Source organism: Diospyros lotus, chromosome 7 (assembly GCF_014633365.1).
Source record: "Diospyros lotus cultivar Yz01 chromosome 7, ASM1463336v1, whole genome shotgun sequence".
Classification (NCBI taxonomy): Eukaryota; Viridiplantae; Streptophyta; class Magnoliopsida; order Ericales; family Ebenaceae; genus Diospyros; species Diospyros lotus.
In genome coordinates, this window is record NC_068344.1 from 11127443 (window position 1) to 11151340 (window position 23898).

Consider the following 23898-nt stretch of genomic DNA (forward strand, 5'->3'; position numbering starts at 1 on the left):
CTCTGACGACTCTTGCAGAGGAGTTCCATGCTCTTCATAGTCCTATACTACCAAGTGGTGTCTGGTCCTTTGAGCTTGAAGTTATACTTTCCACTTGTTTGATATATGTGATTTATATCAAACGAAATGATAATGAAGACTACAAAACAAAGAGAAGAAGAAAACCATGTCCATCAGATGTTTTCCCCTGTCAAAAGGTGTCGTTTTGGTAGACATCTAATTGGAATGATCAGCATTTTTAATTATGTTTAAGTAGAATCAGAATTATGGACACTTTGTACTTGTTAGAGTGGTTAATTATGTCATTTGCTTGATATAGAAGGTATACAATGTTTCCCACTATTAGATGTTTGGTTGTGGCTATATTTCAGTTATCTGCCATGGCATTTTTTAGCTAATTCTTTATATTACATGTACACTAACAATTCTTTTTTCCTTTTTTTTCTATATATGAATAACCAGAGAAGAGGAAGAGCTGGTCGTGTTCAACCAGGAGAGTGTTACCACCTTTATCCCAGATGTGTATACGATGCTTTTGCAGATTATCAGTTGCCAGAAATTTTAAGAACACCTTTACAGTCCCTTTGCCTGCAAATCAAAAGTTTGAAACTGGGAAGTATTTCGGAATTCCTATCTAGGGCATTGCAGTCCCCAGAATTACTTGCGGTAAGCTTAATGAATCATCAATTTATAATTTCCACAAACTAGGCCTTTGTATTTTTTGGAGTGTTCATACTCATCACTTTTTTTCCTCCTGCTAATGTTTCCTTATTAACTCTTCAATATTATTTATTGTAGGTTCAAAATGCTATTGAATATTTAAAAATCATTGCAGCTCTAGACGAGAATGAAAATTTGACTGTTTTAGGTATGTGTGTGTGTGTGTATTAAATATTTCTTCAGCCAATTGATAAAAAAGATTGTATGAAGTTTAAGCTGTTATTGTTATTTGACCTAATGTGGTATGAGCCTTCAACAGGACGCTACTTGACAATGTTACCAATGGAGCCCAAACTTGGAAAGATGCTAATAGCTGGTGCAATATTCAACTGCCTGGATCCAATATTGACAATTGTTGCTGGTCTTAGTGTCCGGGATCCATTCCTAACACCATTGGATAAGAAGGATGTGAGTTGGGCTTCCTATCTTGTATATGGTTTAGATGGTGGTCCTGGTCATATGCTTTGTCATTCATAGCATATGCTCAAAAATTCAATATATGGAATTGTACATGTGAACTCTTATGTTAATTGTGTGTATCTGCTGCTATTACATTGCTTTGCTTAATATCTGGGGAGCTTTATGGGTGTTTTCTTCTATAGCCTTTTCTTCTATGTCAAACTTCCCACTCAACAACAACAACAACATATCCGGTCTTTATCCCACTATGTGGGGTCGGCTACATGAATTCTAGACTTCCATGTATTTTTATCTTTTGTCATATCTTCATTTAGGCCCATACACTTCATATCAAACTTTAATGTCTCTCCAAAAGTCTTCTTGGGTTTGCCTCTACCTCTTTTTTTTTTACTAATTGTTCCATTTCATCAACTCTCTTCACCGGAGCGTCTCTTGGTCTTCTTCTCACATGACCAAACCATCTTAGTCTAGTCTCTCTTATCTTCTCCTCAATTGGCACTACTCCTACCTTATTACGAATAATCTCATTTTTAATTTATCTTTTCTTGTATGGTCGCACATCTATCTTAGCATCCTCATCTTCACTATGCTCGTCTTTTGCTCATGCTGGCATTTGACTGCCCAACATTCTAAGTCATATAACAAAACTAGTCTTATAGCTATAGTGGTCTTATAGAATTTTCCTTTCAGTTTTAATGGAATTTTACCATTACATAACACCCCCGATGCATTTCTCTATTTTAGTCAACTTGCCTTAATTCTATACGTGACATCCTCATGAATTTCTCCATCTTTTTGAATCACTGATCCCAAATATCGAAAATGATATTTTCTTTGTATGATTTGGTCCTCCAATTTTATTATAACATCCTCCACTCTTGCATTCTTACTCTCCACTCATTGTAACAAAATTATATTGAGTTCATTATCAAAGCAAACAACAAAACCAATCCCAAGCCTTAATTCCATTCAGTGGGTTCAATTATATATGTTCTAGCTTTCAACCATCTATATCTATGGTTATATCTTCTGTAAGGCCATTATATCCGTTATCTTGTTTAAGGATTTTCCACCAAGTTTTCTCTAGGCTTCCTCCATTTGTTTTTCTATAATTTTTTTTCCATCCTATCAACTTGGTGTCATGACCCGAGGGCCTTTTTGAATGTATTGGCAGTAGCCAGCCGAATTAGTTGTTGATATTCAATTGTGCCCCTTGGTAATGCTGTAATCGCAGGGAAGAGCCTATATAAGGCTAAGTTGTTTGAGGATGGGAATTCATGTGAAGTAATAACAAGAATTCTTTCCCTCCTATTTCTTTTCCCTCTCAATTCTCTCTATTTCTTTCAAACTCTCCCTCCAAAACCCCCTTCTCTCTCTCTCAATCCTTCTAATTCTCTGATAATTCAAGTCTCACCCGAGAGACTAGACACCTGGCTCACAAGTGTGTTTGTTGGTCTTTTTTGTTTTTCACATATCCTAACCATCTTAATCTCATCTCCTCACACACAAGTGAGTCAAATACAATAAATGGCTTACAGCCCTTTACAGAAACAGCAATGATACAGCTCAAATGAATGCCTGAATGCTTGAACACCTTCAGCTTTGAATGCACAACTAGAGAACTGAATAAGCAAGTAAATGCTTGTTGTATTTGACCTCTTTAAAGACCTTAGTTGCTTCTAGCCGTTGGAGACATTGAGGATTTGAGAGAGTTCAAAATCCAAATCTGCTGATGACTTTGTCAACCTGAAAACTCTTAAGCTTTGCAGAGAAAAATAGCTTGCAGGAGTTCAGATAATTTGTTATGTAATAAGCCAACAGGAGGATGTTAAACAGATCAAAGACAATTAATGTTAGAAAGAAAAAAGGAAATAACAGTACTGTGGTGGTCTGTCAAACCATATTTCAGCGGAAAGTTCAGTGAGACAGAGGAAAACACAAGTTTGTCTCCTAAACCAAATAAGGAAATTTGTTTGACTATGATAAATCATACAAACAATTAAGAGAGAAATAAGTTCTTAGACAAAAATAGATAGAATAGAAAAATGTGGGTGTATTTTGATTGGTTTTGAGGACCAAAATCATTTAGAAAACATCTTCTGCAAACACTATTTATGAGAGACTTTAACGGATTTTGCTTGACCAAACTAAGACTTTGTTTGACTAAATTTGTTTGGGAAAGTGCCTTGTCATATACTGGAAGCCATTGGTTGGCTAACAGATTTTCCACTTTTTGTTTAGATTAGTGGAAAACTTCAATCAACTAATTTTATGACATTGGTTGACTAAACTGATGACCCAAAAAGTGGGAACACACTGCCCATCTTTGGTTGACTATATTTATGGCATTGATAGACTAAATTGGATTGAAAGCTTTATATTGCGTTCTGTGATACGTTGGCAGACCAGACATAGGTCAACCAAACTTTGTGAGATTTTTAAAAAATGCACGTTTTTGTTTTGGAGATTGGAGAGATACTAAGGTGAGAAAAAGTTTCAATATGTCAAAAGACTTAAACAAATATTTCAGGAGACACACATTGAGGTTTGAAAAGGGAACTGAAATAATGTTTAACAAAATAACCATTTTTGTTATAATCAAAAAATCATTAATTATCTCCTTGAGGTTAACAACATATATAATTATATAAATTGTCACTTCTTAAAGGGGAAGCCTTGGTAGCAATGGCAAGATTGTTCTTTTGTGACTGAAAAGTCACGGGTTTGAGCTGTGGAAACAGCCTCTATGCAAAGCAAGGGTACGGCTACACACAAAAACAAGCCTCTCCCAGTCCCATGCCAGGGACTTCCTTCAATTTAAAATATCACTTGTTCGTATATTTTTTGGTAAATTTGTATCTAAAAATATGGGTCTTCCTTTTTGCAGCTAGCAGAAGCAGCAAAAGCACAATTTTCACGTGATTACAGTGATCACCTTGCTCTTGTGCGGGCATATGAGGGCTGGACAGATGCTGAAAGAGACCTATCTGGATATGAATACTGCTGGAAAAATTTTCTTTCTGCACAATCAATGAAAGCTATTGATGCTCTGCGGAGGGAGTTGTACTCCTTGCTTAAGGATACTGGCCTTGTCGACAGCAACATGAGCACCTGCAATTCATGGAGTTATGATGAGAATCTCCTACGTGCAGTTATTTGCTATGGCCTGTATCCTGGAATATGTTCTGTTGTGGTAAGCCATGCCACCCTAGTTATTTTAACATCTATATAAAAATTCTTAGGCCTAGGATGGATCTCTTTCATCATAGTTGATTCTACGCACTGCAATATTTGTAGTTCTCAATTGATGGAATGTTAGATCTCTCTTTTTGTTACTGTTTATGAAACAAATCTAGACTTCTATGCACTACTTTGTTCCTTTATGTAGTTTTGTGAATACTAACTTAAACGCATTAACAGCATAACGAGAAGTCATTCTCTTTGAAAACAATGGAGGATGGTCAGGTTCTTCTGTATTCTGTAAGTTCCTCTTTTTGGAACACTGTTATTCTTAGAATGAATTGGAGCCTATTTTCACTGGGTGCTTGATTGATTCCACTCTAATTGCTTTTCCTTCTGTTGTCTGCATAGAACTCTGTCAATGCTCGAGAACCTAGGATTCCTTATCCATGGTTAGTTTTCAATGAGAAGATCAAAGTGAACTCCATTTTTCTCCGGGATTCAACAGCCATCTCTGATTCAATGCTGCTCCTATTCGGTGGAAACATATCCAGGGGGGATGCTGTGAGTTTCTTTTCCTATATGTGATTTCTTGTTTAAAGCCTCCACCTTTTTTACTTGCTTGAGGGGCTGGACAGTCAACCATGCACGCATGCTTTTATTTTTTTTATTATTTTTTTTTCTTCTGATTCAGCAGAATCATTCCTTGACTTGATAGGATGGCCACTTAAAAATGCTAGGAGGATACTTGGAGTTCTTCATGAAACCTGACGTGGCAGAATTATATCAAAGCTTAAGGAAAGAGCTCGAGGACTTAATTGAGAACAAAGTAAGTTGTTCCCCTAACAGAAGCCTTTCATTTAAAAGACCATTATTTTCACATCGGTTCTGTTATTGTGAAGGTGCATAGGTTGCTCCTGTTACTCTGTTGTGCGGCTTCTGAATATTTGTGCAATTTAGGCTCGTTTCCTCTCGCAGAGATAACTGCATTCTTGATTTCAAATATTTGATTACAACTGACCGATCAAAGTTTTTATATGCAGCTGTTGAATCCTAGGATGGCTCTTATGCATCAAGACCTTATGGTAGCAGTAAGGATGCTGCTCTCAGATGATCGATGTGACGGCAGATTTGTGTTCAATCGTCAGGTGCTTCAGCCTTCGAAGCCATCTATTACTGCCACACCTCCTGCCCCGCTTTCAAGAACTGAGAGTGGTCCAGGGGGTGATAATTCAAAGAGTCAACTCCAAACGTTGCTCACGCGGGCAGGTTATGCTGCACCCACCTACAAGACAACACAACTAAAGAACAGCCAGTTTCGAGCCACTGTGGATTTCAATGGGATGCAGATCGTGGGACGGCCTTGCAACAACAAGAAACAAGCAGAAAAAGATGCAGCGGCCGAGGCTCTGGAATGGCTTATGGGTGGGTCACATAGAGGCCATGATTATGTAGAACAGATGTCGATATTTCTGAAGAAGAGCAAGAAAGATCATCGTTAGTTTTCGCATGAGCATGGAATCAGGCAAGCTTTTTGGAGGGGTGGCAGATAATCCTTCATATGAGTTCAGATAAAAACCATCAGACCTGGTCCATGGCTGCCAAGCAGTAAGAGATAACGGGTTAATGACAGTGTATTTGTTTTGTCACAATTGCGCTCTTGTGGCCATGGACCTACTTGCCAGAATGAACACTTGCAACTTCAGGAGATTAAGCTTATTAGCTAGCTATTGTTCGTTCATAGAAGGCAAGCCACCGGGTGGGTGTGACTGGCAGTGTTGGATGGTGGCCGATGGTACAGAAGCATTTGAGGCAATTCAAAGAAAGAAAGAAAGAACATGTTGGGATTCCATCATCATTTTGTGGTGGAAGGATCACATTGATCCGAACTCTCCTTTTTCACGTGTGTGCGCGCGTGTATCGAATATATCTTTTAAAATATATATTATCACTGGGAACTTGTTTCTTTATGTTTTTCTTGGCAGGCGGCCAAGTTGAGGGTGTAGTGCTTTGATGGCACGTGTGGGTTATTAATTACACACTTGACTATTGTAGTCGTTATCAAAATGCTTTACTCTTGTCATAAGAGAGTTGTAAGTAGAACACTAAAAACATTGACTCGTCATATTATTAGATGAGACATTCCATTTGGAATAGATTAGAATATAATATATATATATATATATATATACATGCGTGTGTGTGTGTGTGTGTGTGTGTGTGAGAGAGAGAGAGAGAGAGAGAGAGAAAACACCCTTACTAAGTGTAGATTTTTGGTGGTAAGGGACTTAGCTGACTTCTTTTTATTCTTCTCTGTGTGTATTCATTTTAGTGCACAATTCAGAGATGGCCTGTGACTTGATCACTTGTGAGCACTGGCAGTCCGATTAAACTAACTCGCTAGTCAACTTTCATCAGTCAGCTAAATGCCATGCTCTGTTGCATGTACGTCAATTTAGACAATATATGTATATATATATATATATGCATGGATTGCATTGTGTTTGTAGTTGTTGTATATATTTTAAAATAAAATAAAATCATATAGAATAATGATTTGATTGTCCAAAATCACATGTGGTGTTGAAGTTGGATGTGGGGGAATCATTGTATTGTATTGGGATGGGATGGGATAGGATAGGATAATTATTAATTATGAATTAATTAGGTGGTAAAATAAATAAGACTCAGCCCCAGGGTGGGGGTGGGGGTCGGGGTGGGGGTGGAGATCTGAGCATATATGCGTTTTGAGACAGCTAGGGAAGGGCTGCCCCTCCTTTGTCCTCCTTCCGTCTTTCCGTACACCTAACTTTTATCTTCATTAATTTAGCCTCTCTTATTTTATTTCTCTGTAACTGTACCATAATAATAATAATAATAATAATAATAATTCATGGTCGTCAACACACCACAAAAAGGCTTCAACTTTGACGAGTGAGTGAGAGCAAATATTAACACATTTAAAAAATAGTAACTTCACTGTATTATAATGTGATGTTTCTTTTAAAGATAAAAGAACAGCACCAGAAAAAGTAAGGGTATTTTTGTCTTTTCCTAATATTTTAATAGCAGTGAATTATAATAATAAATTAATTATCGAGTTTTAGCTTATATTATTATAGCCGTCAATAAATTTTAATTTTTATTACGATTCAATATCACCTCTCTTTAGAATAGGATAGGATAGTGATTTTTAAATTTATACTAATTAATACACGTCGTGTTATTTTTTTATTAAGAGAATTGACAAAAAATCAAAAAAAAAGAATTATTGAATTATAATAAAAATAAAAGTTTAGTGAGGGTGATTATAATAATAAAAATGAAAACATAATAATGAATTTATTAGGAAGTTAAAAAGGAATAAGTAACAGAGGAGAGGGAGGATGGTGAGACGGTGATTGGGACATTTAAGTTATCTGTGGATGACAGTGGATACAGAATAACACTGTGCATATTCCTTCCTTGTATAAGCAACAGCAGCATGTTTGCTCTTTTTGCAGTGACATTAACTCCATGTTTGGGTCACATCCAAATTTGACCCAAAGCTTCGACAACGCTAATTATTATTATTATTATTTATTCATTATTGAAGTTGAAGTTGAAGTTGAAGGCCCCTTATAGTTTGTGTTGGGCCACTTAACAATGTTGAGTGGGTGCTTGGGGGGGGGGGGAGGGGGGGGGGGGGCATCTATCATGGTCTGTGTTGGTAGTTGTTGTTGGACCTAGTGCTAGTAGGAGGGGGGGCTTTGTTTGCAGAGTCCATTTTCAATGGCAGGCATAATAAATGATAAAACCCAAACATATGGTGATTACTACTGATTGTAAAAGGCTTTGAGATCCCTTAATTGGCTCTTGTGAACCCCCCCCCCCCCCCCCCCCCCAGTTTCTTTTTTTCTTTTTAATCCAATTAGGTTCATTTTAAAATCGCCCAAATTATGATTCTCATCTTTTCTTTTGATAACTTGTCCTAAATAATAAGAAAAATACTTCTTCTTAACAGTCAAGAGTGGTCATAAATTCTGTAAAAAAATGGTTAAAAAAGGGAGAAAACCCCACATTAACGCTGAACACAAACCCATATGGGTACTGTTCCCAACACACACACACACACACATATATATATATATATATACAGAGAGAGAGAGAGAGAGAGAGAGAGAGAGAGAGCAGCAGCAGCCGCCCCATAATAATAATAGATAATTAATTAGTAAAAACATGGATTCACTGATTGTGGCTTAAATTAAGTGAGTTTGTTTGACTAAAATAAAAATTCAACTCCCTTTGTGTGTCTGTCTATGTGGGTGTGTGTTTGTGGGGGTAGGGTCTGTTGTAGTGAGTTGGTGAGGAGTGTGGGGTGGAGGTGTTTTGTCGCCATTCTACTCTACAGCTATACTGCCCACATTCAATCTCTCTCTCTCTCTCTCTCTCTCTCTGGGGGGGGGGGTCCCATTTGCATTATTATTTCAACCTTTCAACCTCATGTTTTTATCTTACAAAACCTTATCTCAATGATTTAACGTTGAGATTTACCTAACTATGTTCTTCAAATTTAAAGGATGTTGACTCCACTAAGAGAATAGTACTCTTTGATGCTCTTTAGTCAAAAATAAGCATAGGTTGAAGAGAAACTTTAAAAAGTTAATATACTAAATATTTAAAGAGTTGGATAAGATGAGAGTTATTATCGAGATTTCGTATGCTGATTTAGTTATTTGAGTTGATAATGATTGAACAGAATGAGTAGGCATGCGAAAATCATATCAATCATGAGTTAGTAGATAAATATAGCTCATTTAATGTATCTTTAATTCGCATGACAATCTACTAATATTAATAATCATCTATATATGTACATATCAAATATATATATATATATATGTGCATTGTATCACTTCTTTTGAGGAGCAATTTTTTTCTTTTTGAAGGTCATTATTATCATCATTCCAATTCTCGCCTACCCATAAAAGCATGACTTTGTGACTTAATTTGACACTTAGTTACATTCAATTAATGATCATTTATATGATATTAAGAAGAACTCTCAAAGGATTATGAGTGACATTCTTAAATATGGGAGGCAAACACTAAACTTTATGTAAAGTACAACACTCAAATTAGAAATCTCTAAGCCTATTTGAGCTTAATTGTCACGAGACTATCACCGGACGACAACTCCATTTATTCTTTTCAGGTTAAGATTAAAATATAAAATTATTTGATTAAATTAAAAAATAAATAAACTCAATAAAAATCTAGGTTCGAGTTTAGAATTGTTAATGAAGCCCGACTAAATTCTCATCTCTGTTTAATTTTGATATACTAATTCTAGAATTTAAGAAATTTCAAAAGTCAACTTCTAGTACAATCAAATTATGAATGGTTTGTTTTAAGATTTTTCATCCAAAAAAACAATGTGTGAATGGAGGGAACACAAGAGTTTAAGATCATGTAGGGTACCCTTTGCTAAGAATGATGAACTTAAAATGGTCTGGTCATGGAGGGAGGCACATTAATTATTCCTTCCACTCAAGGAGATAACAAAATGTTGCATTATCATCTCCTCTGCACAAAGGTGGGTCTGTCTTCCATAAAGACAAGACCACCTCATTTCTTTGCAAATGATTCCTAAAACAATGTCAAGCCATGATTAAACACTAGCTAGTTCCTTCAATTTCAATTGTTGTTTGTTCAATCTCTTTCTCTCAATCACAAATCCATGCTTATAACCATATGTCCAAACATGGTGCAGTGGCTTGTTTGGCCATGTTGTGAGTTGGGAGAAGAGTATCTTTCAATAAATGAATACTTTTTTGTACACTTTTCGTATTACTTTGGCCAATACCAAACATGGCTTTTACAAGATAGCAAACTTTTTTTTTTTCAAATAAAAAGCCAAATTGGCCCTTAAACTTTTCTATCCTCAAAAACAGTGTACCTGTCAAACTTTTATTTGCTCAAATTAATCTTTAAACTTTTCAAATAGTTTAAGTGAGAGGTGAATTTTGAGCCCAAAAAAAAAAATAATAATATTTTAGCAGTAAAGTGAAAAAAAAAATATATTAAACTGACATTGAATGTATAGTTAGATAAATTAATAGATTAAGAATGTAATTCAATACGTGCTTGCGCTCAGGCACTCATGTTAAGAAGAAGAGTAATAAGTTAGCTTTAAGATCACCTAAATAGAATAGAGTAGGAAATAATATTAGAATAATATTAAAAGTCATGACTGATGATAATGTTATTAGTTAGGTAGTGCATCCTCAATGGAGAAGACTAAATGTAATTATTTTCTCTGTCTAGAGTCTCCTCTAATAAAAATGCGATATATGACTAATGACATGAGTTATAAGATTACTCGTAATGTTATTTTAGTTCTGATTACCAACTAACTATATTAAATTTTTATTAATAGCATCATTGGTCCTTCTTACTTAAATTTATAAATTTTTGAGTATAGGACCACTTCTTAATCATTAGTAAAGTTAAAAATTATACCCACAAACCAAGACTTAGAAGTGATATTTTTCAAATCCATTACCACTAAACTATCATAGCATAGAATGTTAAATTATAATGTTCTTTAGGTTAATTAAAAACCTTAATTGATAGATAGATGTAGTTTGCTTGTGAGGACAATATTATATATATATTATACATTAAAAATTTATTTTACGAAACATTTAATAGAATAATATGATATGATACACAAGTAAAGCGAGAGCAAGCATTTAGTATTGTCAAACTAATTAATTATATGCATGGGTTAGCGTACAAAGGTTTTTATTTATTTATTTATTATTGATAAAAAAATATAATTATTATTAATTAAATAATTATATATGCAAAATCTTAAGATGATGATGATGATGATTAACTCTTTCTTTTTATCTCTTCTATTAATATTCTTTTTAATTTTATAATGTGAAGCTAATGATAACACATCAAAGTATTGACCATAATCATTACAATTATGAATGATAATGATGATGACAACCAATAATTAGATCATGAAAGATCTCTCAATTGATCCCTCCCTACCCCCAAATCTTTCCTCAATAATAATGCCACTAATTTCACTTTTCTTAAAAGTTCTCAAAACTACTACTAGTCATTTGATTGCATGCAAAATCACATTCAAAACATTTTTTAACGTTAGATCCAATAAACCCTAAATGGTGGTTTTCTATTTTGTTTTTTCTTTAATTATTAGGTAAAATTTTTTAAAAAATAATTTTCATGAGGTATAATAGTACAATATTAAAAAAGATACTTTTACTATATATGAAAATAATAGTAAAATTAATCGTTTGTGGTTAAAAGGTTATATGATTGAAGCAAAACATCATTTTCTATAAAATATATATATATATATATATTAAAACAAAATCGTTTGTGGTAAACCACGTAAAAAAAAATTGACACTTCAACGACTCTCATAGAATACAAAATTTAATCTATTTTTATTAATATGTTGTTTTTTTCTTGAATATGGTCAAAAATATTTTATGTGTGACATCGTAAAACATGCTAGTTTTATTTCTTTATTTATGAAAAATTTAATGCAAGTAATTTAGACTTAATTAGAGTTTTAAAAAATATAAAATAGGTAAAAACAATTTAAAAGTTGCTACTCTCTCTCTCAACTAATCACCCCAATTATCAACTAATCATCCCAATTATTGCAACCCAAATTTATATACCATTAACTAATTAATCGCTCTAAAAGTTTAAGATTTTAAATTAGCAACAAATAGAATTTTATCAATGAAGAGGTTTTATCAATTTTTAATTTAGAACAAATCCAACATAGAAATTAAATTCATTCGATCACATTCATTCATACACAATCAAAACTTGAGACTTACTTACAAATTTAATGTGATTTAGCAAATTATCTATCCATGTCCATGAGCTAAGGATATTTGAAATTCACTTAAAAAGAGGTCTACCTCCGACCCTCACTCTTCAATCTCAAAACTCAATACTCTCAAAATTACATTCTCAACTAAAACTCTTAACACAATCTAATAATTTGATATGTAGTTATATTCTTAAACAATAAGAAAAGTTAAATGGGTACATTCTCAACTAATACTCTCGACACAATTTGATAATTTGATATGTGGCCATATTCTTAGATAATAGGATGCATTAAATATCTTAATTAAATTTGTCGAGTTTTAAGTTGATTACTAAAATCTTATATTTATAATAATTTGGGTTATAGACTATGCAAATTTGAATTCAAAACAATCTCAACATTTTAAATGACTTGGTTTGGGTTTTAAATTTTGAGTCTTCTAAGATAAAAGAAAAAAAAATTACTTCAAAATTAGAAAAATTTTCTTTAGTCACGCCTAAGGGTTGGCTTAATTTTAGAGGGTATCCTCTATATTTTAAAAATAACAATTACTTCATTGCATTTGAAAAATGAACTAAAATTATCATTTTACTCATACTTTATTCTATCTTTATCTCTCATCCTTCTAGTTACAAAAGAAGTAATAAGAAACCATAATGTTGGGCGGCCATTATGAACCCACCACCATCACTAAGTTCAATGCCTATAGAAAGGGATGATAAAGAGAAGAATTAAAAATACAAAAAATTGTGATTCATTGTTGGGTGGATTTTAGCTAGGGTTTCGATAAAATTTCTTGTCAATTTTAAACAGCATTTCAATCTCGCAATGCCTAAACGATTTGCTATATCAAGTAATGAATAAGTGGTGGCTTGTGAGCAAGATGTGGTTAGACCTTTAGGCATGCCTTTTGGTTGGTCTCACAAAGCCATCTTAGCAACGATAGTTTCTAATATAACAAATTGAAACAACAAGGATTTAAGGATTTCTAGAATTTTAGAATTTTTCATGAGATAACAATGACCTATCAAAATAAGATGTAGCATTTGAATTTCATTTGGGTTTCTTTTAACATCATGTTAGTTCGATTTTGGCTTTGTTTGATTGTTAGGTTTGGAATCCAATAATTAAATTTGGCACATGTTGGGTTGGAAGTGAAAGAGGGATAGAAAAGAAATATTGGTTGTTCCATAGTAAGAAATGGTGCATTCATTGTTGTTCAGATGTATAAATTCTTTTGTATCAAACATAAGAATCTTACATTCACTCTAATATCTATACCTATTGAAGTTAGATGAAAATGCAAAAAGTATTTTGGATGCAAGAAAAAGAAAGAAGTGAAAATTAAGGGCAATTGGTGGGGGGCGGGGGGCGGCTGTGTAATAATAATAATAATAAATTATTAATGTTTTGTAAAGTTGGGTGAAAATTGTCTTTTTCCGTTTGTTGTTATAATAATAATAATAATAATAATAATATTAATAATTATTATTATTATTATTATTATTATTATTATAATAATAATAATATTATTATTATTATTATTATTATTAATTAGAAATCAAAATCATGAATCTAAATCTATCAATCTGGCTGCCTGCCTGCCTGTCTAAACCCCATTTCTCATAAATCTCTCTCTCTCTCTCTCTCTCTGTCCCTGTCTTTGACCGTCCAACTCTCTCTCTCTCTCTCTCTCTCTCTCTAATGTTTAAAACAAAACCAAACAAATCGAATCGAATCATCAATCCTCACCGCCTTTCCGCCGCTCTTCCACTGCTCCTCCCCTCCTTCCCCACCCGCCGGTTCCCTTCTCTCCCGCTCTCCTCCCTACACAGACGGACACCAGAGAGAGAGTCTCTCTCTCTCTCTCTCTCTCTCTCTCTCTCTATATATATATATATATATAATTGATGATTACATTTATAATCACCTTCTTTTTCCAAATCTCGATGTAACCCTCTCTCATCATTGAAACCCAAATCTTCTCTCTCTAAAGGTTTTTAGTTCAGGTTCTCTGATCCGACGGCCACAATCTTCCTCTCGTCGTCCAATCGCACGGCCGGCCCGCCCTCTTCTGCCTGCGTAAGCCTCCCTAAGCCAGTGCCTTTTTGACCCACCTCTCTCTCTCTCTCTCTCGCTCGCTCGCTATCTATATATATATGTATATGTATGTATGTACATGTGTGTGTGTGCCTTTTTCAAATCTGCTCTTCATAAATACTGAACCTTTATTATGCGGTTCGTGTTCCGCTTGCTTAGATTTTTGTCAGTAAAGTTGGTTAGCTTTTGGTATCAAAAGCAATGCGTCTTCCTTTTTTCTAGTTCATGCACTAGATTGATTTGCATGGAGGGCTTTCGTTCAATTCGCTGATTTGATTTTGGGATTTAATCTTGTTGCCACAATATTTTCGCATGTATTTATGGGTTGCTGTTTCTCGGTGCTAGTCGATTTGTTTAGATGCTAATTTCTTCTATCAATTTCGAAACTAACTGCTCGATTTGTTTACCGTTTGTGAAATTATTTCTTGATCTTGGTATCTTGCTAGGAGTCATTTCTGTGTTGGTTGGTTTTGCTGATTTATCATGCACTGATAATATCTTACTAGAAAATTTTCATTTGGCTGGACAAACTCTTAGGTCAATTCCCCAGAATTCTTCTGCAACATTCATGCTCTTTGGCTTTTTAATTTATTACAGTAGCCACTATTCAAGACTCAGATTTTCAATTTTGAGTTACTTCAGGTTTTCGAATAAATAAACCATATTACTTCTTGTCCTTGTAGTTCTTAAAGTAATCAAGTGGAAGTTGTGGTCCAATTTTTAGTTGTGTATGGACCACACCTTCACTTGGTTTGACTAGTTTTTAGTCCGTGTGGTGGATTCCCGTTGCAATTATTTTTTCCCCTGATGTACATTAATCATGGTCTTGAATTGACACATGATAATGCAGTTCCCTCACATAGGATGTGATTATGGATAGAGATGACCAAAAATTTAGAATTCATGTAATTGACCCTACCTGGTGCAATTACGGACTCTGATTGTTGTTGTATATTCAAGATGTATTAGCCAAATCTGAAACCATTGCAGGTCTTCTTCAATTACTGACCTGTTTTTTGGCAGCCAGATACCATTGCATCTGTTAATCATGAGAGCTACTTTTTTTTTTCTCCTGTGTTTGTTTACTGTTTGAAATCTAACTTTCTTGACAAGTTTTTATTTTTTTATTTTTTTTCCCTTTCTAATTTGCTAATAGACTGTTAGAATGCATTTTAAATCTTCAAATTGATGTTTTACCTGTATGCTGGTTGTGATATGCTGGAAAGGATCCTCAATGTGGAGAAATAAAAAAAAAAAAAACGAAGAAAAAAGTTCTGTCATTTCTTTGACTTGTGTTATTATTTATGGATGTTGGTTATGGGTTTGAGGTAATTCATTGTTCGACGGTCAATGTCGTTTAACGAAATAATGGTTTCTTGTTTGTCTTCCCTCATCAAAATGTTATTATTGTTTTTGCATGTCTATTGATTCTTACGATGTTGAGAAATGATAATATTGTTTTTCTTTTTATGTTGTTCATAGCCAGTAATTAGAGTTCACTGTCGATTGTCTGCCGTGGAAAAAGGCCATCAATTGAACACTAGGTTTATGGAGCGAAATGGCTATTGGAGAACTCAAAGAAGAGATCACTATATTCTGGAAAATGGTGATGTGATTCCATGTGTGGTTGATGATGAGCTGGATCCTTGGACAGCATGGGCATACAGACCTCGTACAATTTCATTGTTACTTGTTGGCGCGTGCTTTCTTATGTGAGTGTCTTTGCCCCTTGAACAATGTTTACTTATGTGTTCTGTGGTTTCATTTTATGATATGGGGAGGACTACTTAAGGTTGGTAGACTACTAGGGTCCTCTGTGTCTTTATTTCCTAAGTTTTGTAAATTGCTGTAAGTTTAACTGGTATTCCTTGAATGGTTAAATTGACATTACTACTATCACTTTGGTGAATATTTGAATGGGAAGAATCTGTTATCCCTTGGAATTCTAATGTGTTGCCAAGTCCTGCTTTTTGGCATACAAACACACTTTGCTCTATAGCTACTTCGTTAAAGAAACCTTTATTTATTTATTTTTAATTTATTTGTTTGCATATGATAAAGGCCTGATATGATGTTGTTTGTTTGCACATGCTTACAGTTGGGCAAGTGGAGCTCTTGATCCAGAAAACAGTTCATCCAGTGATATTGTTACCTCTGTGAAAAGGTATGTGGTTGTTAATACATACGGGCAATTAGTATTCAACATGTACTCAACATGTTGTAAAGTTCCTTAATGAGTGTTGTGCTTGATAGGGGCGCATGGGCAATGATTGCAGTTTTTCTTGCTTACAGCTTGCTGCAAGCCCCATCAACGTAAGTTTCTCTTACATTAGTTTTAACGAATTTCCATTAAATTGTCTGACATTTGAGCATCCCAGAAGCACTAGTTATTGCTGTTTCTGTTCATGTACTGATTGTCATTTTGACACTGTTTAACTTTCTAGGACCAAAATTTGACATGCAAGGTCCTCAAAATTGGGATGTGAATTCTTCTAACTTGCATTTCCTTTTTTGTCACACAATCTTTTGTTTTAAGAAGTTGGAACAACATTTTTATATCATTTTTTCTGATCCATTGACTGAAAACTTGTCTTCCCTGTATGATATTCAATGCAAATGGTTTCTTTTTTCATCTATAATAAAGTAATCGGGACTCTTGTACATCCATTACATTTCTTTGCATGCAAGATGTGAAAGGCCGAGCTTCAATTCTGTTAAACAAGACGGTAGCTCTCTCTTTACAATCCTAATAACATATCCAATTTTTTTTACCATGCTGCGTTGTTATGTTGGGTCATTAGTAGAAGTTTCTACCTAAATAATTGTGTTATAATGTTGTCAATGTGCTTTTGACATTGCTAAATGTTCTTGTTTTTCAGGGTACTTATTAGGCCGCATCCTGCAATCTGGAGATTAGTTCATGGAATGGCTGTTATTTACCTTGTTGCTCTCACATTTCTTCTTTTCCAGGTTACTTTTGTTGGTTAAGTGTAAAGCTTGAATTTAAGTGTTAAAATTTGTTGGCCTTGAGAACTTTTCCCTCTTTACTTCTGGTAGGGTCGGCAGACTATATTTGAGAAAAGCTGTGATGTGTTAGTTTTAGATAATATTTATTCCTAAATGTCTTTTATGAGCTTTTTTTTTTTTGTGAATATTCTGTCCATGGAGTTATCAATGGTACTGAGCTCTTGTTTTTATTTTTTGACAAGGTTGTTATGAGTGTTTGTAATGAATTTGTTCTTGTATGCATGTATATATATTCCTGTTACATTTTATTATTTTTGCTCCTCTTATTTAGACTCCAGTAAGAAGTTACTGATGGCTTCATTTTTCATTTCCAGAACCGTGATGAGGCCCGTCAATTTATGAAATTTCTTCATCCTGATCTTGGAGTTGGTAATGAGCCTGGGTTATGAAAAAATGTTACTATTATTAGTTTTCTTTTTTTGATGTTATCCCATGCTGTATTATAGCTCATTTCATGTCAGTAACTGATGCATGCTGTAAACTATTGATCCTTGTTCCTGGATTAGGTTTTCATTGTTTATGCTAAACAGACAGTTCTGGTTTCCAACTTCATTTTCATGGTTGTTGCAGAACTTCCTGAAAGATCCTATGGTGCTGATTGCAGAATTTATGTCCCTGAAAATCCTACAAACAGGTTTAAGAACGTTTATGTATGATTTCTTCTTTCCCAATCCTTCTTCATTATCGTGTTTCTTGTTGCACAATTTCATATTTTGTGTGGTTCATTGTAAATTGGACTGCCAGAGTTCCTCTGATTTGGTATGCTGCTTTATAGGATACCTTATTTGATGAATTTGTGCTGGCTCATATCTTTGGATGGTGGGGCAAGGCTATAATGATTCGCAATCAGCCTTTATTATGGGTTCTGTCTATTGGATTTGAGCTAATGGAAGTTAGTAGCTTGACTTATCTATTGCAGTTCATTCTTATTTCTGATTATAGAGGTGCTCATTGTTTGTCTTGAGTATTCCTCCAAGTTCATGCTCTTAACAGGGCTCTTGTTTTGCCATTTTCAGCTTACCTTCCGCCATATGTTGCCAAACTTCAACGAGTGCTGGTGGGATAGCATCATTCTCGATATATTGATCTGCAATTGGTTTGGTGAGAATCCTGATGTCACTCAGCTTGTTTATTTTATGTTAGCATGCTCAAAATGGCAGGAGAAGACAGTCTTCTTTACTATTCCTTGGTGATTTGCACTTTCCTGGATAGGATCTTAGGCCTGTTCTGTTGTAGAAAACATTTTCTAATTTTTTAACTCCAATTTTACAACTAAACATGCCCTTACATTTATAGTTCAAAAAGCAATAGCATTCATTTCTAGAAAATTTAGAAAACATCTTTTTGATATTTTCCAATTCACAGTGTAAGGTTGAAATATTAGAAAATTCAGTTTTTCGTTTTCAAATTGGAGATTCAATTAGAGTTGAAAAATTAAAAAATGTTTTCTACAACTGAACAGGCATTTGTGTTTTCTTTTCCCTGTTTTTTTTTTTTTTGGGGGGGGGGGGGGGGGTGTTTTAGGGGTTTCATGCTTTGTGATTGTTTTGGATGTTACAATAACGGAAAAAAAAAAAGAACACTTACTGCAAACTTAAGGTCAACCATGAGAACCAGAAAGGTTCTATTCTATAACACTATTAGCAGAAAACACTTCACTACCCATTTTTTCTCTTTTGTTTTAACAATCCAACCCATTTACTCCTTTTTGGTGTGGTTCATACCAAGGGTGCTTCCCAATGATATGCATAGTGTTACTACTGTCTCAAGTTAGATACCTTCACCATGCTTCAATCCAGATCAAGAATTCCATCTCTAAGCTTTTAGATGTTGGAGATCCAGAATGTATCAAAATATTTAAATGTAAGATATGTGGGCCAATCATTGTCCTTTAACACCAAAGAGGACGTAAAATGCTATAAGCAAACTGAAGTTGGGAAATATTATCTATCTACGCTCAACTCTTAACCAAACAAGCTGGAAACATTGTCTATCTACTTTCAGCCACCAAGCAAACCTGTTTCAGCTTTTGGGTTGAATATGGATGGAATTTTGATATTCCAGGTGGACTGATCAGAAAATGCTAGAAAGGGTGTGGATTATAGAGATAATTTGAATTAAAGTTAGGTTGAACTAGAATTTAAGGTTCTGGTACCCCCCCAACAAAAAAAAAATAAAAGAACATGGTCAAGGTTGTTTGTTATCTGTGATTTTGAAAGATGTTTGGTGTCTTGCTCTTCATGCACTGGAAGTAGCTATAGTACTGCATGACAAAATCAATTCAGTGGCTGCAGTTCTTTCAATGGGTAATATGTGTTAATGTGTGTTGCATTCAAGCTGCAGTTTTTTAGTTGACCAGCTCTGCTCCCCTAAACAACAAGCAAGCAACTGTATTTGCAGCATTCAGTTCTGGCTTTTAATTCTGTGCAGGTTGAGAAGATAGAAGGTTGTTACAGAGATAGGAAGTTCCGCATTTATTCAGATAATTAAATAATACAAACAATTTCCTTGCCTAGGGATGCATGCATGTATACATGGAGTAGAACGCACCTGTGCACCTAGTGGTCCTTTGTGCATAGGCAGGTCAAAATTGTCAAAAAATTCCTTTTTTCGGACCCAATTTCATCTGTGTGCTTGCTATTGTTCTTCATGTTCTGATGGATGAATAACAACAATTTAGTATGTAAATTAACATTCAGTGAATCAGTATGTACCATTGCAAGGCTCATCTGCCTTAACAATATGAAGCCATAGTTATTGATTATCATTTGCTTAAAATTCATTTTAATAAATTAATTTTTTGAGTGACGTTTAAACGTCTGTATTTTATTTAATATAGGAACAGAACAGAAAATATGTTGCTCCATTGTGCTTTAAAATCCTGACACCTTTCATTTTAACCCCCCTATGCAAAGACATTGGTATTTCATTAACCCCCTGTGCATTCTCACTGTTTGTGGCACTAGTTAACACAGCTTGATCTCCTATGCAGGTATCTGGGCAGGAATGCATACTGTTCGGTACTTTGATGGAAAAACATATGAGTGGGTTGGTATAAGCCGGCAGCCAAATATTATGGGCAAGGTATGCATTAGTCCTCCTTCATGCTTTATCTGAATGTTTTAATAAAACAACTTTTAGTCTTTTATTTGTTTCTTTCTGTTTCCTTTGCCATAATATTCCCTTTATTTCTGCTGGATTTTATCAATTGAGAAGTTCTTTTTGTTTTTACCTGGAATTCTCTAAAACTATTAAAGTTTTGAGTGCCAACATGGGCTGTTGAATAGTTTCACAGTGACAGGCACTTTGAACATTTGACCAATATATGGAGAACTAATCAGTATTCAGAAAACAGGCGGTCCTTCAGTCTGAAAGCCCAACATAGGCAAGGCAATTGTAAAGAAACAGACATAATAAACATTTACAGCTTCGTCATTGAACATTTCAAAAGCAGCACAGCTGAGTGTTGTTTTTTTTTTTTTTTTTTTTTTGGGGGGGGGGGGGGGGGGGGGTGTTCCTTAATAATTTACATGAATGTGTATGTATTATTTATTCACTGATAGTCACATGCCCATCGTTATGGTGTACTTTATACAAAGTATTTCTGCATTGATGGATATTATGTTGAATGTTTTTATGCTATGTAACTGCAAGCGTCTGCCAATTTGCTGAGGACACAGAACAAAACTTGAGGCTTTATCAGAATGGCTGTTCTAACAATACTTAAGCATCCCATACCTCAGTATATGATGTCTCTCCCTCTTGTTGAATGATTAAAAAGGCATAATCAGATTCATTCACTGCATATGAAAGGAAATAGATTTTTTAATAGCAAGGATCTTTTAAACTGAGAAACAATTAACAGGAGGCCTTACTGCTGTAAAGCTTCACATCTCATTGAAATATAATGAAGAACACAAGAAGTAGACATTAGGTGGTACTCGTGAGAACTGAAGCCCTACCTGTTAAAGAGGAACAAAAAACTCTCCCCAATCTCAATCCCCGTCTCCCTTACCCCCCCCAAAAAAAAAAGATTACTTATGGAAAAAAATTATATAATGGCAAGTTGTATTTTTACACTGTCTGAAAGCACCTCAGATTCTTGCTAGTGATTTTGAATTGTGCCCCTCTTTTCATTCCATTGCTGCAGCTGTTGGATCTACTGCGGGCTTTTATTTGTAACAACATATCAAGCCTCAATTCCCACTATGTGGGGTTGGCTACATGAATTCTAGCTTACTTTATCTCCTATAAAGCCTTCTAACTTATATCAAATCTAAGAGTCTCCCACCATGTTTTTATTATTCTTTCTCACCTCTCTTGTTAAATGCTTATTGCATTCTATCCACTCTCCTCCGAGGAGCCTCTGTTAGTCTTTATGTATCTTAATCATTTCCTCTTTTGTTTGTAACAAAAATGTAAAATTTTGGACTAAAATTAAGTTCCTCATTAGGATTTGAATCTGATAATAAAAGCTTTAGGATTGATTTTATAGACCATAATTCAAAATTGGCAAAAGGAGAGCAACAGAGAACCACCTAGGGCTATCACATCTGTTCCAATAGTGGGTGCTACACCTCTACTCTTAGTTATTTATTATTTGGGGGTCAACACTTTGCCATTTGTTGCTCACTCTAGCCGGCTGCTCAGTTCTTTGGCTGCTGGTTACTTATATCCAGTCAGGGTCCAAAGGAAAGTGGGGTGCTTGTTTGGAATTTGTTTTGGTGGCATGGGGCTTGGATGAGTTTGCTCATGGTGGCTGCATACTCAGACAATCTACACGAGTACAAAGCATTTATGTTTCCATCTTGGGTCTTGCCAATGCTTACAAAAGTTATTTTTCTTTTTGGTTTGGTTTTTTTTTGTTTTTTTTTTTTTTTGGGGGGGGGGGGGGGGCGGGGCATTATTTTTCCATTATTTTTCCATGTAAAAATTCTATTTATGTTGTCCCATTGTTCATCCTCTGTTTTGGATAGAACTGACTGGCGTAATGAATGATATTCATACGTCAAGAATGTCTCTTGTGGCACCTTTTGCGGTCAGTTATTATTATTGATTTTTTTTCTTGGTTAAGGCATTTTTTAGACTCGTGTTGTTTTAAGGTAGAAATGGTTTAATGTTATCTCTTAAGAGAATATGTTATTTTCCCAGTTAATTTATGTCATGATCTCATGTTTTTGAGTGTCAATGAGTTATTTGAAACTTGTTTCATTATAGATTGACCAGGTTTATTTCTTGGATCTCATTTTGCTAGTGGGTTATGCAGGTTTGTATTTATATGTGGACATTATCTATTGTTTTGGGGTTTTACATATTGTGGGGGTGTGAACTAAAGGAGCTAAAAGCAATTGAGGTCAGTCTGTTTTCGAAGTTCAGTCCCCAAAAGTAGAACATATTTGTAGAAACACAAGGAAACTTGAATTGAATGAGCCATGTACTGCCAGAAATCATTGAGATCTTCATGCTCTACTTGTAGCTCTTGACTTGGGAATAGCAAACTAAACGTGTTCCATGTATGATTCTAGTGATTTTTGCCACAAAGGGTGACTCCTTCAAACTTTTCAGGTCAAGAGAACTCTAAGTCAATTTACACCAGCACAGTGGGACAAAGATGAGTGGCGGCCCCTCCTTGGTCCATGGCGTTTTATACAAGTTCTGACTTTATGCATTGTTTTCTTGACAGTGGAGCTTAACACATTCTTTCTCAAGTTTTGTCTATGGATTCCTCCTCGAAACCCACTAATTGTGTACAGGTTGATTTTATGGTGGCTTATTGCAATACCAACGATCCGTGAGTACAATTCTTACTTGCAAGACAGGTACTCTCTCTTTCTCTCACAATTCTTTTAGCCATACGCAAGGCTTGTTCTAAAATTAAGAAAGCAAGCCCACCTAGCATGCTTTACGGTATCTTTCTTACCCTTATGCCTGATTATTGCTTCCTCTCCTCCCCAATAGAAAACCAGTCAAGAAGGTTGGCGCATTTTGTTGGCTCTCTCTTGCTATCTGCATCGTGGAACTCCTCATTTGTATTAAATTTGGACATGGTGCGTTTCCTGTCTAATTGTTTTAACCAGAAATCATAGAATCATTGTTAGTTGCATCATGGTTTGCGTGCTTTCGTCGAGTTGAGTTTATCCACGAGGACTGCGAGATCTTATGTTTGTTCACTGCCAGGATTATTCCCAAAAGCGATGCCAATGTGGTTGGTAATTTTGTGGATATGCGCTGCCCTGGCCCTAGCGATAATCTTGACTATGTGGTCATGGCAACATCATCGGACTCATCAGAGGAAACAGCAATGATTTTGATTATGTTATAGCTTTGTGATTCTTTCATTCCTTTGTTGGCCGAAAGGGCAGCTATTATTCAACCTTTTGTAAATACTTCAATTTGTCTTTCCTGCTTCCGTCTTTGCTAAGATGTAAATGCTTATTTCTTAGTTTTATTGAAATTATTTCAAAGGTAAGAGTTGGAAATTAAGGATTCGCCAGTGTTAATTCTACAGCATGCTTCTTCGCTTTTGATGATTTTGGTGGGATCCCTCCTCTCTCTCTCACTGGTTCCAAGCAATGAGTGGTATG

General features: G+C 34.9%; 2 protein-coding genes across 4 annotated transcripts in view; both read left to right on the top strand.

Annotated features, from left to right (window-relative positions):
• Positions 1 to 5973, top strand: part of LOC127805864 (DExH-box ATP-dependent RNA helicase DExH5, mitochondrial-like) — a 93196-nt gene extending 87223 nt beyond the window's left edge. For both annotated transcript variants that reach the window (XM_052342676.1, XM_052342677.1), the window contains 8 exons: positions 463 to 666; positions 799 to 868; positions 980 to 1128; positions 4028 to 4333; positions 4561 to 4620; positions 4732 to 4884; positions 5039 to 5149; positions 5364 to 5973. In XM_052342676.1, the coding sequence (XP_052198636.1) occupies positions 463 to 666; positions 799 to 868; positions 980 to 1128; positions 4028 to 4333; positions 4561 to 4620; positions 4732 to 4884; positions 5039 to 5149; positions 5364 to 5822 (1512 nt within the window). In that variant the 3' untranslated portion in view covers positions 5823 to 5973. The remainder of the gene's footprint in view (positions 1 to 462; positions 667 to 798; positions 869 to 979; positions 1129 to 4027; positions 4334 to 4560; positions 4621 to 4731; positions 4885 to 5038; positions 5150 to 5363) is intronic.
• A 7911-nt stretch (positions 5974 to 13884) lies between these two features.
• Positions 13885 to 23797, top strand: LOC127806511 (CDP-diacylglycerol--serine O-phosphatidyltransferase 1). 2 transcript variants are annotated; one of them, XM_052343861.1, is made up of 13 exons: positions 13885 to 14269; positions 15770 to 15999; positions 16386 to 16451; positions 16541 to 16600; positions 17167 to 17257; positions 17629 to 17683; positions 17885 to 17964; positions 18090 to 18206; positions 18331 to 18415; positions 20307 to 20398; positions 22880 to 23133; positions 23273 to 23361; positions 23492 to 23797. In XM_052343861.1, exons 2-13 carry the CDS (start codon positions 15836 to 15838, stop codon positions 23617 to 23619), a joined length of 1281 nt encoding a protein of 426 aa, XP_052199821.1. In that variant the 5' UTR covers positions 13885 to 14269; positions 15770 to 15835; the 3' UTR covers positions 23620 to 23797. The 2 variants fall into 2 exon arrangements, with proteins under 2 accessions (XP_052199821.1, XP_052199822.1); XM_052343862.1 differs by lacking the exon at positions 13885 to 14269 and adding an exon at positions 14319 to 14425.
• The last annotated feature ends 101 nt before the right edge of the window (positions 23798 to 23898 follow it).

Coding starts and splice junctions, on each gene's coding strand:
- LOC127806511 (XM_052343861.1), top strand. CDS start 15,836: ATGGAGCGAAATGGCTATTGGAGAACTCAAAGAAGAGATCACTATATT. Junction 17,965..18,089: donor ACAGGTTTAAGAACGTTTAT/GTATGATTTCTT, acceptor GCTGCTTTATAG/GATACCTTATTTGATGAATT. Junction 20,399..22,879: donor AGCCAAATATTATGGGCAAG/GTATGCATTAGT, acceptor CAAACTTTTCAG/GTCAAGAGAACTCTAAGTCA.